This window comes from Magnolia sinica, chromosome 17, assembly GCF_029962835.1.
Source record: "Magnolia sinica isolate HGM2019 chromosome 17, MsV1, whole genome shotgun sequence".
NCBI classification, from domain to species: Eukaryota; Viridiplantae; Streptophyta; class Magnoliopsida; order Magnoliales; family Magnoliaceae; genus Magnolia; species Magnolia sinica.
The window spans coordinates 43205420-43220334 of NC_080589.1; the positions used below are offsets into that span (position 1 = coordinate 43205420).

The 14915-nt window shown below is 39.1% G+C and overlaps 1 protein-coding gene across 2 annotated transcripts in view; it reads left to right on the forward strand.

The window, feature by feature from the left end:
• LOC131231407 (ABC transporter A family member 1) overlaps nucleotides 1–14915 on the forward strand; it is a 184530-nt gene that overhangs the window by 38767 nt on the left and 130848 nt on the right. Inside the window, exons 15-16 of one of the 2 annotated variants that reach the window (XM_058227578.1) lie at nucleotides 2709–2771; nucleotides 3982–4068. In XM_058227578.1, coding sequence (XP_058083561.1) covers nucleotides 2709–2771; nucleotides 3982–4068 — 150 coding nt within the window. The remainder of the gene's footprint in view (nucleotides 1–2708; nucleotides 2772–3981; nucleotides 4069–14915) is intronic. The other variant, XM_058227579.1, reaches the window with a different exon arrangement.

Sequence of the window (14915 nt, forward strand, 5' to 3'; positions counted from 1 at the left end):
CTCCCTGCCCAAAACGGGCTTCCGCCTCTACACTCGTAGTATTATTTGTACACTAGAGTAAAAAAAACACACTTGAAAGAGAAGGTAAGTAATTGAGAATGTAGAGAATGAATGAGACTTGAGAGATTAGAAAATGTAAGAGAAGGAGAGAAAAATGTAGAGATTAGTAAATGCAGTGAATGTAGAGAATGAATGAGAGATTAGAGAATGTAAGAGAGAGAAATGTATAGAATGTAAAGAATGTAAAGAATGTAAAGAATGAATGTAGAGATTAGAGATTGTAGACAATGTAGAAAATGTAGAGAATGAAGGGGGGATATTAGATAATGTAAGAGAGAGAAATGTAGAGAATGTAGAGAAGAATGAGAGATTAGAGAATGTAGAGACTAGAGAATGAATATTACTATGATTATTGACTAAATGAAATGAATAAGAATTAAGAAATGAAATATGGGAGGATGTACTAGAGAATGAGCAAAGAACACTTCAACTTTCAATGGAATCTCTTGAGTTTTGATCTTTTGAAGTCTTGTATACTCTTGAGAGAGAGAGAGAGAGAGAGAGAGAGAGAGAGAGAGAGAGAGAGAGAAGGCAGGGGGGAGGCTAAAAAAAAGAAGTCCCAATGGTCAGATTTGTGATCGTTGGGTCATTATGCGATTCAATAAGCCAGCATGGCATATGTGATTTCTTCACACATGCGTGTATGTGATCGCAGTTGACAACATTGCTCACAAATGACCCCCTCATCACCCTGCCACTCACAAGGAATCGCGATTTTGTTAACTTCTCCATAAACATGACAAAAATATCATTCAGAGACCAAATCAAACTCCATGTGTTGCCAAAAGGGAAGGATATCCTCCACTCTTCAGAACCCTTCAACAATCAATGAGACGACAAGAGATGCCTGGAAGATCTAGATGTGTTTATTTAGTGCTCTCTCTTATGCTTCATTTGCATCCGCAAGTCCCAAAATGACCACAATGCTCCTCCCAAGTCAGAAGGACGTAATTTCTGTTGAGGGCTCCCATTGAAATTAAGCATCCAATAGCCAGGTGGAAGTGGGCCTAGTCCCTGACAAGCGCCGATTCATTACTGTTCCTCTAATACTCTTCCTAGTGCTATCTGCTAAGTGCTAAGGGATACATTTTTCTATCATGCAATTCTTGTAAATGTATGTAGTGGCATTCTTGTAAATATGCTGTTGCAGCATTCTTGTAAATACAGTCTTATAGATCTTTATAATCCTCTTAGGTCTTATGGAGTCTAGCTTTCGTCTTATAGGCTTATAAATACCACCCATGTATTCATTCCTTTTGTAAAGGAATACCATTTATTTACGTAGTATCAAGGTAGGATTTCTAGTTCCAATCCTCGCACCCATTGCTTCTCTTCCTCTCCCTCCATTCTAGAAGGTTGTCAACCTCTCTCTCCTTTTCTTGGGCTTGCAACCACCTCATCTCCTCTCTCCCCTTAGTGCCAGCTTCTATCCATCTTCTGACTTTCTCCTGCTCGTGAGAGGTGTCACACGTAATGGGGGTGTCATTTGTGAGTTGAAGATGAGAGATCAATATTTCAGGTGACCCAACTCTGAAACCCCTTGGGATTCCAATATCAGATGTTTTGCTTAATAGAAGGCCCAGGATTTTAACCAGAATAGAGAAAAGAAAAGGGGAAAGTAGGTCTCCATGCCGAAGACCCATTAGAACATTTTAAAAATTCAGCCAGAGAACCATTAGCTAGAATAAGAAACGACATCAAGGAAATGCAGCGCTTTATCCAATCAATCCATTTGGATCCAAAATCCATCTTCTAAAGAGAATAATACAATATGAATTCCAAATCCAGGTGGTTGTAAGCCTTTTGCATCTCAATCTGACGTAAAATACCATTGGCCACATGAATACCATCCAAGATCTACCTGTCCTTCGTGAAAGCCTCTTGCAAAGATGAAACAATCATTCTGGTGAGTTCGGTAATGTGAGTATAGTACTCCGCTTGACTACATAAGACCATGCATGCACACATATAGACATATATGCATGGTAGACAGGATTAGAGGAGGTGATTAATGGCCAAATTATTGCAGTGAAGAGTCATTAGAAGAGACATATGAATGTTCAACTTGGTTAATAATGTCTTCAATGAAAGGAATTCACCCACCCCATGAGCCATGGTCGATGCTCAACCTCAACACTAGAACGAGCTATAAGTGGCTGTTTTTTTCCGTTTAGAAAAAAACTTTTCTATGTAACCAAATTTCCATGCACCAAAGTTCAGTAACATGTAGTGGATTGTCTATCTGTCAGAGATCCAGCTGAATCATCATCTGTAGATGCCTCATCGCAAGTATGGCCGTTCCAGAGTATAGAAATCCTCTACCAGGAGACCCTTTGAGAAATTTCAAGATAAAATCAGTGTTTTGAATACCGCTCATTGCGTAGTGTAGCTTGTAGCGTTAAATCCCCTGTAGTGTATGCTAGAGGGGCTGTAGTGTATGCCACAACTACATAGTGTGGAGTGTATTTAGTGTGCGCGAAACTCTATTTTTTTAAAAGTTTTTTAAAACTGTAATTTTTAGTTTTTATGTAAAATGGTGGTGTCCCACTCTTTCTCTCTCTCTCTCTCTCTCTCTCTCTCTCTCTCTCTCTCTGTTTTTGTTTTTGTCTTTGCTTTCTGAATTGTTATCAGTTCTTTCCCTTCTTCAGGATGAAATACGGAAGGGTCTGGGTGTATGCCCTCAAAATGATATACTCTTTCCTGAATTAACGGTGAGCATTTCTTTCTTTGAGACTATGGGTTCTAGAATTTAGCCACAAAATTATGTCGGAGTTCGCTTTGCTATTGCTGAATTCAAGATTCTCACATGACCCCTAGAAAAAGGAATCACTCTTCATATCTTCTATTTAAAATGCATTTCGGGAAAGACTTTGCTTTCCAAGTCACATTCCGATGTCATTTCTTGGGATACAATTGTTGAAGCATTTTAGTTGCTTCTTGAGCTGCAGGAGATTGTCTCAATTTTCTTCTTCATAATGACTTCATTTTTATGTTTTCTATTCCCTTTCTCATGAAGCTCTATTTGATGTCTCATACAGTGTTGATGAATCTGATGGAACCATGTGATGTTTCGTAGAGCATTTCCTTTGTCTGTGTTAGCTACTTCATTAAATCTTTTGACCTACTACTCATGAGCCCTGAACGATGTTTCATTGCATGAATTCTATTTGACGTCACATAGAGTGCATGTAGATTGTTGGAACTAAAATATCAAAGCTTTAGAGATTTGGAGATATAAAAGTTTAAATTCTGCTTCAATTGTTTTAAGTGACTTAAACCTTATATAGAGAAATAACTTTTGTCTGTAGGTGGTCAAAGTTTTGAATTTCTAGCCATATTTAATTGGAAACATATTACTATCATATGCATTTCCTGTATGTATCTCTAATGGTCATTTCCTGACTACAACCATATTGCATTTATGCTTTTGTAACGGATCCACATGGTCAATTATGATACTTGAGGGCCAACTGCAATTGAATTGAATTACATTGGCAAATAAAACATTCCAAATATTACTCATTAAGCTTTCATAGACAAACCTTGGTCGTACGGTAAGTAGCTAACTGTGAATCCAAAAAATTACTTTCCAATAAACCAAGTGATTGAAGTCTTGGCCGGTGCTGATTTTCAAACTGAAAGCAATTGTGGTGTTTGGTGTTGGTAAGACCATGGGTCTGGTGATTAATTTCAAACAGAAAGCACTGCATGGTAAAATATTACAGCGTTGTTGTTTTTGTTTGACTAATATTTTCCCCTTTTTATTTGTGAAGAATTCACAATATTAATTGGGTAATTTGACATTTCTTCTCTTATTCCCCTTAGCGATTGTTGTCTTTACTATATTAGTTCTCATTTCATATAGCACAAGTTTGGTTGGAGTTTCAAGTTATATTTATTTTGATAATTTATTCCGTCCAGGTCAAGGAACATTTGGAAATTTTTGCCGTTTTGAAGGGTGTTGAGGAAGAATTATTGGAGACAAAAGTACATGAAATGGTTGATGAAGTGAGTTCCTAACATTACATGCAACTAAATCCTTCCTTGCAGAAGTTTGTTAAACAATCTGAGACATGTGCAAATTGTATGCATCATTACCTTCACAAGGACCATGCGGCTATCTTTTCTGGAGATTGTTATCTAGTTTTTAGAATTCTTGCATTTTATTGAAATACTTTTTCATGAAACCAAATGCTGGATTTTCTCATTAGCTGGCATATGCTTGTTAGCTTTCATTATTTGCTTGTGAGCAGTGTTCGAAGTATCAGTATTGCTAAAAGTTTCATTGGCCAGGGACACGGAAACAATATCGATATCGCCGATAATATCGCTAATAACCGGAAATGCGGGGAAACATGGGAAAAACGGTGGAATTTTTAGCGAAACTTCAAGAGATGTTAAAATGTACATATTTGCATATTTAGAAATAAAAAATTGAAAAAAGAATGCATACATAACAAGTTTCCATTTAAATGGGGCCTTAAAAGCATGTGTTGTTGTAAGAAATCAGTCCAACCATCCCATCTAGCTTATTTAACCATCCAACCTTCATTCAAACATCCATCGATATTGCAAAATATCAACAACACATGGTATTTCACCAAGAAATCATCAACAATTGGAAAGAAAACGAAATATTGTGGTCTCAATATTGCACTTGTTGTGATATTGATAATATCGAGATATTATTAATATTATCAATGGCAAATTGAACACTACATACAACCATGTGCCCATGAAAAAAAATTTTAAAAAAAATATATTTTTTTTCTAATAAACAAAATTCTGATGATATCAATACGTTGGTGATATTATTGAAATATTGTCGATACACTTATGATACAAGCATTACCTAGAATTTACATAGTCGAAAATATTGGCGATATTGATGCATTGGCAATACAAGCGACACCTAGAATTTACATAGTTGAAAATATTGACGATTACATTAGCGATATTGATACGTTGGTGATACTTAGCGATTCATTGCTAATACTTGGAATTTCTAATACTATCAGCGTTATCGGTATCGCTACCAGTGTTATCGGTATCGCTGAGCTAGAGATGATAATATCGGAGGTAATTCGAACACTGCCTGTGAAACTATATGTAGTAAGTAGGCGGTTTATTGGACGTAGCTATTTGTCTACATAGTTTGAGTTCTAACTGATCAATCCAATTTGCCCTTCCTCTACTTAAAAAGTGAGACCTGGAAAGCAAATTCTTGGAGTTTGAATTTGAATTGATAGCTTTTATGAAGGAAATGATATTGGGTTTCTAAGTTGGCTTCCTTTCCTTTGTTTCCTGTTTATTCCCTTACTCCTGTTATTTTTTCATCTCTCTCTCTCTCTCTTTGCTTCATCTCTTAACAATGTTACCTAATAGTCACCATGAACTCTGATATTGCCATAATAAGGAGCCACAAGAATCGGTTCCGATTTTAACAATATCGGAGCAGAATAACTCTCCCATCATGCAAGTGATGCAAAGGAGTTATTGTATCCATTCCCTTGTAAATCATGTTAGTCAACCATGAATTTGTTTGTCAAGTCTTAGCCCCCAATTAGTTGGGATAGATGTAGAAGATGATGGTGATGATCATCCAATCTTAGCTATCGTATTCAGTTATAATTGGGGTTTCCGTGCAACTATGGTGTGGATTGTAGTGAGTCTAGTGACTGAGGAGAATGTCTGAGATCATAATGGCATACTCTATACTTTTGAACTCTACATAGTGGATGGTGTTTGTCAATATCTTAGTAACTTATTCTTGTTCTTTCTGCTCTATATTTATGTTCAACTTGTGGAAGATGGGCACAAAAGACCACTGCTGATCAGAAAAGAATGATGAATTTTTGCAACCAGGAAATGAGATGTTTCCATTTTTTGGAGAATTTTCTTAAACCAAGTCCTACCATTTTAGGCATCCATTATGAGTGTTGGATGGTTGACCAAACAACGTGATTTGTTGGGTGGTTTGCATTTTTGTTATAGAGGATTTATTATGATGTTGTCAATTGGAATTCTATGGCTTAGTTTGTTTTAGCAGGTATTTTTGGTGAAAAGACTGGAGAACACTATAGTTTTTTCATTCTCTTTTAGGGATTTATTTCAGGCAATAAATAAGTTAATTCACTTTTATATTGGTGTGAATATTTGGCATTTGCTTTTGTTTTGACCACCAAGAACTTTTTTTTAAGCGATGCCATTTTTTTTAAAAAATTTTTGGAGAGCAAGGAGGCTAAAATAACAATACTGATGATGAGAGGTCATCGGAGCAGAACATAAACAATACCCTCCCCCCAACCAGTGTTTTAAGTATCGATATCTTGTATCCCACCTATGTGATATGAAACACACAAATAATGGGATATATCCCACATGTTTGATCCAATGAGCATTTTCGATTTTCAATCCCTTTTTTTTTTTTTTTGTAAATCTTGTTAAATCAGTGTCAAATTGTTACAAATCCATGATTTTTCATGTTTTGCACGAAAAATCATGGATTGAGAGCTTTGATTTTGAGATTTGAAGGAGATGAGCTGAGTTGTGGAAATATTGAAAAAAAATCAAAATTTTCCAATTTCTCACTTATCGGTTGCAATCTGTCCAAACATAAAAAATCAAACATGTATGTAACCTAATCTAGCGATTCTCTTTTGCTTTTGAATGTATTGCTTGTGTTTCCACATATCTTCTTACACTTATAAATTATATGAATATACTTTGAATATACTTGCATCAATTCACTTAGATGGTGCATAGATTAGGACCCCATACAAAGAAAACATATTATGTGGACTTTAAAAAAATAAAAATAAATAATGTTTTGATTTATAAGTGTGTATTGATATCTTTTTTAACGATCGCTAAAGTTTCATTCAAAAATTAGACGAATTTCCCAATGTTTCCCCATGTTTCTAACAACAACGATACATTACGCAATACAACCGATATATCCCATGCGATAACCTATATGTATCCGTATCCCAAGGGTGCGATACGCAATGTGATATCAATGTTTCGAATAGTGCCCCCCAACTAGCCTTTAACAATTCCGTAGAACTATTTGCAAATGCATTTGAAGACCTGGCCACTCAATCACTTAACTTTGCCTTTGAAAATACATCAATTGGGGACCTCAATTTTCTATAGGAATTCTGTTGTTTCACTCGAACCAACTCGATCAAAGCATGGAAAGAAGTGCAAGCCACAATAGAATCTTCCTTTTTTTACCACTGCAACCGTAATGCCACAATTGGAAAAAGTCTCCAATCGAGCATGCCATTTACCAAAATGACCTTAAAGAGATCTATCAGCTACACCAAATCTTCCTCGAATGGCTTCATCTTCTAAGCTTTTCCTTCTATATTTTGAATGTTCAAAGGGGCCATAGTCGAGGCACTTTCCTGCTTGCATATAATCTACCTATTGGTTTTGTGTGCCTTGGAAAGCTAGTGATGATTATGATCATGGATATAGATGACAACCTATGTTTGCAATATGACAGATGCCATGCTTAATGTGTGAGAAACTTCAACCATTTATGACTATGAGGGTTATGTATTCCTCTATTTGTCCATGGGGAAGATGAGAGTGGACACAACGGCCATTGGCCTTGGGAGAGTTGTGGTCCCTGGTTCTCAAGTACCCTAAATGTTTGTGACTACTATTTTAGGTTTAGGCTGCTCATGTGTAGTCATCCTATGTGATGGGAACCAATGGCGAGTTGGGATGGATAGTCTCTACCATCTGACATCATTTGCCTTTGCCTTATCCCACAATGTGAGTGTTTACCATGTTTGCAGGCTCTTGTGTTTAAGCCTAATTGGACACTTGCATTGAGAGATTGCATTAAGTCTCTGATTTGGGAGGCTCATCATATCCGGATTGGATCGACTTGATCATGTACTAGCTTTAACTAATCCTTTGAACTAAGGACGTATAGTGATTTTAAGGTCTTGATGTTGTGTGCGTTTGCTCACCCTTTGAGGTTATGATTGTGATTGACATGCAAGTGAGGTTGGTCGCATGCATTAGGATACGGTTGAAGCCCACATGTTCTAACATGGGATCCATTGGCTCACACTGGACATCTTAATGGTTTAGATCTTGGTGAATGGAATGTTCACCAAGTTGTTTTTCGCTGGGCTCAACACTCAAATGGTTTTAGATGTTTTCCTAAATATTTTTAACCATTCATTGATCTTTTGTTTTCACCTTTAAAAGTATTTTTATTGAACTTGATGGATATCTAATGGTCGAGACCTTGTTGTCCATCTCTTAAGGCTTGCATGGGATTTATAGGCCAAAATTGGATGCCATTATTAGTGGAGGGATTTTGTCAATTTGGGTACATGGAGAGGCACAATTACTACTATCTTTTGATGTACAATACATTGAAGCCTATAGGGGTGAGGAGCACCATAATTGGTTTATCCCTTTTGGAGCTTGGATGCCCCCCTAGAGAGGAGAAACAGAAAGAAGAGAACTCTCTCTCCAACCCCTCCTCTCTCTCTCTCTCTCTCTCTCTCCCATTTCACGTGTGGATGTATGGGCCCACTTTTGGATGGCTCTTGTGTGTCATGCCCCTTGCCCTATAGCGGAGATGTGATCTAGCTCTCCTCTTCGTCTCTTTGTCGGGATTGATTGGGGAGAGACCTCCTAGGTTGGAGGATTACATTGGCTTGCATACATGAACTAAGGGACACAATCTAAGGTAAATCTCAACCCTTCAAAATCCGTCAACACTACCATGGGGCATGGATGGTGTCATTCCGTCTTCTTGGTGGGCATAACAAGTTGAAGGTTTGGATGGACTGGACTAGCTCGATTATGGCAGACTTATTCGGTTGGTATCTTGGAAGCAGTCTTTGGATCTCGAGAGGCTCTCTCAACAGCCTGATGTGTACAAGGAGATGCTCAAAACTTTCCTCCCTAGTTTGAATGCTTGTGTGATGACCAAAGGGGAATTTGGCTTCTCTTTATGGAGGATGAAGGAGATAATGGAGTATTTATGCATGCAAAGGGGTATGAAAGCAATGAAAAGATAAAAGACATCGAAACTCTTCTTCCAAATGCATTTAAATGTACAAAAAGGCATACTCTTAAGAGATTCAAGTAGGATGCCAAAGTGAGGTCTATACAAAGCCATGGTGATGGCATCGGCCATAATGTTGATAGAAGTATAAACTCACACGTAACTTTCTGAAGATCACAACATATGTCACGTGGCTATTTTAATTGAGCTCCATTCAATTGGATATTTTTTTCTCTTTTTTGGATCATGTATGAAATTTGTGGATTTGAAAGCTTCAAGTTGTACATGTCAATAATACCTAGGATTTTTTTTTTTTTTTTTTTTTTTTGTGCAGTTGTAACTCCTAGTGTTTTGGGGAAATGGATAATACGTGTCAATAATACCAAGTTTTTTTGGGGAAGTGGATATGGAAGTTCGAAACTGAAGAAGGGCATCTTTGGAGGGAGATAATAGCCAATAAGTATGGCACCCATGAAGGAGGTTGGCGAGTTAAAAGATCATTCCTTTATCGTCCGTCTAGCATATGGTAAGCTATAGCGTTAACAGAGCACTTGGTTCGCAAAAACATTGCCTTTGAGATTGGGAATGGGAATCAAATCCGTTTCTGGGCAAATATTTGGTGTGGGTATAGACCGCTGCAGAAAGTTTTCCCTAGGATTGCCACTCACTCCTGATCGCGATATCGTTGCATCTCGATGCTTCTCTATTTATGGAGGTTTGGTGGTGTGGTCTCCCCCTTGCCGCCGAAACCTCTTGGACAGCAAGACGTCCGAGTATATCGATTTACTTGACTATTTCAAGCATATTACTCCCGCTCTTCATCAGGATGCATGGTTATGGAAAGCGCACTGATCTACGAAATTTTCTGTTTGCTCCTTCAAAACCTTGGCAAAGCCTACCAGGGTTAGCAAGCTGCTCCATTCGTTCCATCATGGGTTCTACGGTGCTCCTCCCCATGTGGCAGTTTCTGTTTGGTTGGTTAGTAGTAAAAGAATGTTGTCTCTTGACAATCTTCAGCGAAGGCGCCTAGTCCTCCCAAACATTTGTTTGCTTTGTATGGCAGACGTGGAGTCTATCGATCACCTTTTTATCCATTGCTCCTTCACTCGGAAGGTGCCGGACTCGTTTCTGGCAGAAAATCAGGTCTGTTGGGTTATGCCAAAATATGTGGATATGCTTCTATGGGCATGGCATGGTGGAAGTGTAGGTAAGGCCAGCAAAGTTCCTGGGGGGCTCCTCATTATGGCCATTTTTTGGGTGATCTGGAAGGTAAGAAACGAGCGATGCTTTAGAAATGGTGGGACCATGGTGGAAAAAGTGATAGGAGTTAAGAGCTTTAGTGACTAGTTGGGCTCCTTATGCCAAGGGAGCAATTGATGATGCTCTTTCTGTTTCTTTGAGTCTTTAGTTTTGTGTTGTATTCTCTTCCTGCTTTTTGGCAGCTTTCTCAATAAGCTTTGTTGCCTTAAAAAAAAAAAACTCCTACTGTTTTATCTTTTTCTGCTTTCGTGGCTATGCTTAGCAGTTTCATAAACAATACCTTTGTACTTGCACTTCATATTGTTTTGTATTATTCTTGTTAGCATGCATTCTATATCAACATTCATTTTATGCTTTCTTTATATTTTCAATGGGAACAACGATAGTGAGCTTCACTACTGTTTACTCTCCTTTCCTTGAATGCTCTATCTACTTCTCTATGTTCACGGCCATGGCCACTGTAAACAGTAGCAATTCAAGGCTGCTGCATGGAGCCTCCTGCCGAAAATCCAATCTCATCACCGAGGTATTAAATAAAAATTGTAGGGCTGTCAACTGGTAACTGGATCCATTTTTCCAATCCGTTTAAAAATCAGGTTGGGTTTGGGTCCACCACCTTAGACCTGCTTTGTAATTGGTTCTGGTGGGTACTTAATTGGGGTACCCATTGGTACCTAGTTAATTTTAATATTACTATTATGTATCTTAATGTATATTATTTTGTTGCTTTTAATATCTATATACTATAATAATTAATAACTAATGAATTTCAAAAATAAAATAAAATTAATAACTTGTAAATATGCATTGAAGACTTGCCTTCTCCAAGCTTCCTAACTGAACATGTGTATACATTTGCGTACCTACGAAAACATACCTTCCCAAAGACTTACATATAAGACCTAGCTTTTTCAAAGAATTACCTTATTAATTCCACCCATGCACCCTTTTTTTGACTTTCTGTGGATCTGCTGCTGCTGCCGTCCTTAGCCATGATTTTTATCATTCCTTTGCTTATGGGTGTGGACAGTTTCTTCCACTGTTAATTGATGGTTCAGGGCCGAAGTTTGTCCAATTTTTGTTGTTCTCAGTTTTGCTGCTAGCAGTTAGTGATGCTGCGGATTGCAGTTATTGTAACATCCTTATCCACCTTACTGTCTGGGAGAGCACGGAAAACAGCACTGCAGGAGTACTGGAGAACTGAGGGGCAATGGTATGAGGAGCTCAGTCTTAGGAATGATACTGCATTCTCTCGTGCCAGACATGTGATTGTCTGTGTTGTGGATACCAACGTGCGAGATTCAAACCGTTCTATAGTGAGATCCAAGCTATTTATGAGTTGGGACCTGAATACCTTAGACTATGATCTTAAAACCTGATGGGTTCCTGAACCTGATTGAATTCTTAGACTATGATCTTAAAACCTGATGGGTTCCTGAACCTGATTGCATTTGGGTCTAGTATCTCAAATATGGTGAGATTCAAACCGTTCTTTAGTGAGATCCAAGCTATTTACGAGTTGGGACCTGAATACCTTATGATGCAGGACATGAAAATTAAATATGATATGCAAGATCTCAGGCTTTAGATTATACTAATTTAGAAATAATCACATAAAATTCCACATCCCACACAAAAGTTCAAACATTCAAGCAAGGGGAATCTGTGCGGGTCCAGGCCCACACAGGCTAGGGCTGGATCAGTAAAATTATGGACCAAACGATACTCAAAGGGAAGTAAAAATCATCCACATATGCACAACAATCAGTCCCTAATCTAAGGGATTCGCTAATTCCAATTCAGAGAACCCTAGGGTAAAAAAAGGGGCAAATAAATTGAAAGTAATGCAATCTAGGGTTAGGGTTAGGGAGAATAGGTATGAGAGGAGTAAAATAGGCGGAAATATGAACTGCGCGCGGACAGCGGGCCAGGCCTGTCGCACGTGCACAGGGGTCTGGCCGCACGTGTGAGGGGGCGCCGAATGTGGAAAGCGCCTCCTTGGTTCTGGTCGGCTAGGGGAGGGCTTCAAAACCCTTAAGTTTCGTGTCGATCGGATGCACGATCTGTGCGTGGTGCTCTGCCAAAGTTTCATCCCTCCTGCAGGGCCAGAATCTAAAAGTCTGTTGTAAAGAGGAAAACTGTTGCAATAAAGGATAGATTTGAAACACGGATGGTGGTAGGAGATGAGAAATAAGGATGGTAGACGATGGGGGTGAATCGAGATCGATGTGGCTTCGCACCACGATAGTTAGCCCTTCAATGAAGGGAGGGTTTCGCACCCAATTGGATTTCCACAACTTGAGAACTCGGAGGAGTAGAAAAATGCACAATTTTTATTAAGCTTCAATAAAAAAAACTACAAGGGATGCCTATTTATAAGAAAACCCTATACCCAAAAACTTGCGCCATGTGTGCAACCTATTTCTTGGTGATGAAGTAATAAAAAATAATAACTAATCAAAGTAATCTAAACCGTCCATGATATTCTAAATAACATTAATAAGCAAGACCTAAAATATGAGATTATTCAGACGAGTGGGCCACGATCATGGGAACCCATGATGGGCTTTACTTGACTATCGGGTCCACTTCAACGAACCAAAACTTAGTCTTCTAACTAGGAGGCCCTCCCTAGACGTCGTCATTGATCCAGATTGATGGTGGGGCGGGCGTGCTTGTGCATGTGTGCGGGATGTCCCCATCAACCCTCCCCAGCTGCGAAGATTTCACCATTGACGAAACAAAATTCCTGAACCTCTCCAAGATGTCAGGATCAAGTCTCTGAAGCTCATCCTCCGTGAGCCACCTGCTGTCTGAAGTTGGGTGTAACTTCCATTTAACCAGGTACTTCTGAAACTCGTCGTCCCAAGTTGAAACTATCTGATGGTCCAGAATATCCTCTATTTCTTCTCTGGGTATGTGAAGGTTAGGTATGGGAGGTAGAGGTTGGGAAGAAAAGTCGGGAAGAGGCCATGTATCAAGGGACAGACTTGGGGAATCAGGATGGGTAGGCGAAGGGCCGGACAAAGTATCGGGGTTCTCCTGAAAAACAACTAGATCTTTCACATTGAATGTGATGGAAGGTGGAAAATCTACCACATACGCATTGAGACCGTTTCGTTATATAATTTTGAAGGGTCCAACGCTACGCATGTGTAATTTATGAACGGCCCCCTGAGGATATTGCTTGGGCCTAATGCGGACCATCACAGAGTCTCCTACATTGAATTCTTTGAAATGTTTATGCCGGTCTGTAGAAAATTTGTAGTGTTCATTACTAGTAGTGATCTTTCGCCTGATTTCTTGATGCAATGAATGAATGTGATGCGCAAAAGACTGACGACCTATGGGATAGTGACATAGGGACAAGGTCAATAGGCTTCCTAGGCTTATAACCAGTAACGACCTCAAAAGGACTTAGACCTGTGGATCTATTGACAGAACTATTGAATGCAAACTCGGCTTTAGGTAGTACGGTTCCCATGTCCTGGTGTGCTCCCCTACTAAACATCTGAGCAAACTTCCTAGGCTCCTATTGACCACCTCAGTTTGACCATTGGTCTGAGGGTGGTAAGTAGAAGAAAATTGGAGCCGAGTGTTCATCATGTGCCATAGTGTCTTCCAAAAGTAACTCATGAATCGCACGTCCCGGTCAGACATTATGGTTTTTGGTAACCCATGCAGTTTGACGACCTCACTAAAGAACAACTTGGCAACATGAGCTGTGTCGGAGATCTTAGAGCAAGGAATGAAGTGGGCCATTTTAGAAAAACGGTCCATGACAACAAATATGGAATCATATTTCCGAATAGTCTTGGGAAGTCCAAGCACGAAGTCCATACTGATGTCCTGCCAAGGGATGAATGAGACTGGCAAAGGTGTGTATAATCCTGTGTTTTGTTTCCTTTGCTTTGCCAGTTGACAAGTACGACATTGCCCTATAATTTTGGCCACGTCTTGCTTGATACTTGACTAATGAAACCTATCCTCCACTAGGGCAATGGTCTTGTCTCGACTGAAATGACCCACGACCCCTCCTGATTGTAACTTCTAGACAAGAAAATTGTGGAGGGAGGTGTGTGGTATGCACAAGCGGTCAATCCTAAACAAATACTCGTCTAAAATCAAGTACTCATTGTTAGCTCCTGAGGGACTCTCTAACACCGACGCATACACAACTTTAAAATCTGGACACTCATAATAATCTTCTTTGATGCGCTCGAGGCCTGTAACTTCGACACTCATGGAATTGAGTAACGCGACTCGACGACTCAACGCGTCGATAGGCTTATTCTCTACACCGGCCTTGTGCTTAAGCACAAAAGTGTACTCTTGAAGGAATTGAACCCACTTGGCATGCCTAGGGTTTAATTTCTTTTGAGAGTTCAGATATCTCAAGGCCTCGTGATTTGAGAATAAGACGAATTCTTGCGGCAATAGGTAATGACGCCAATGGCGTAGTGATTCCACTACCGCATTGAACTCTTTGTCATAGGTGGAATATTTTTGCTTCGCCTCATTTAGTTTCTCACTAAAAAAAGTGACAGGGTGCCCT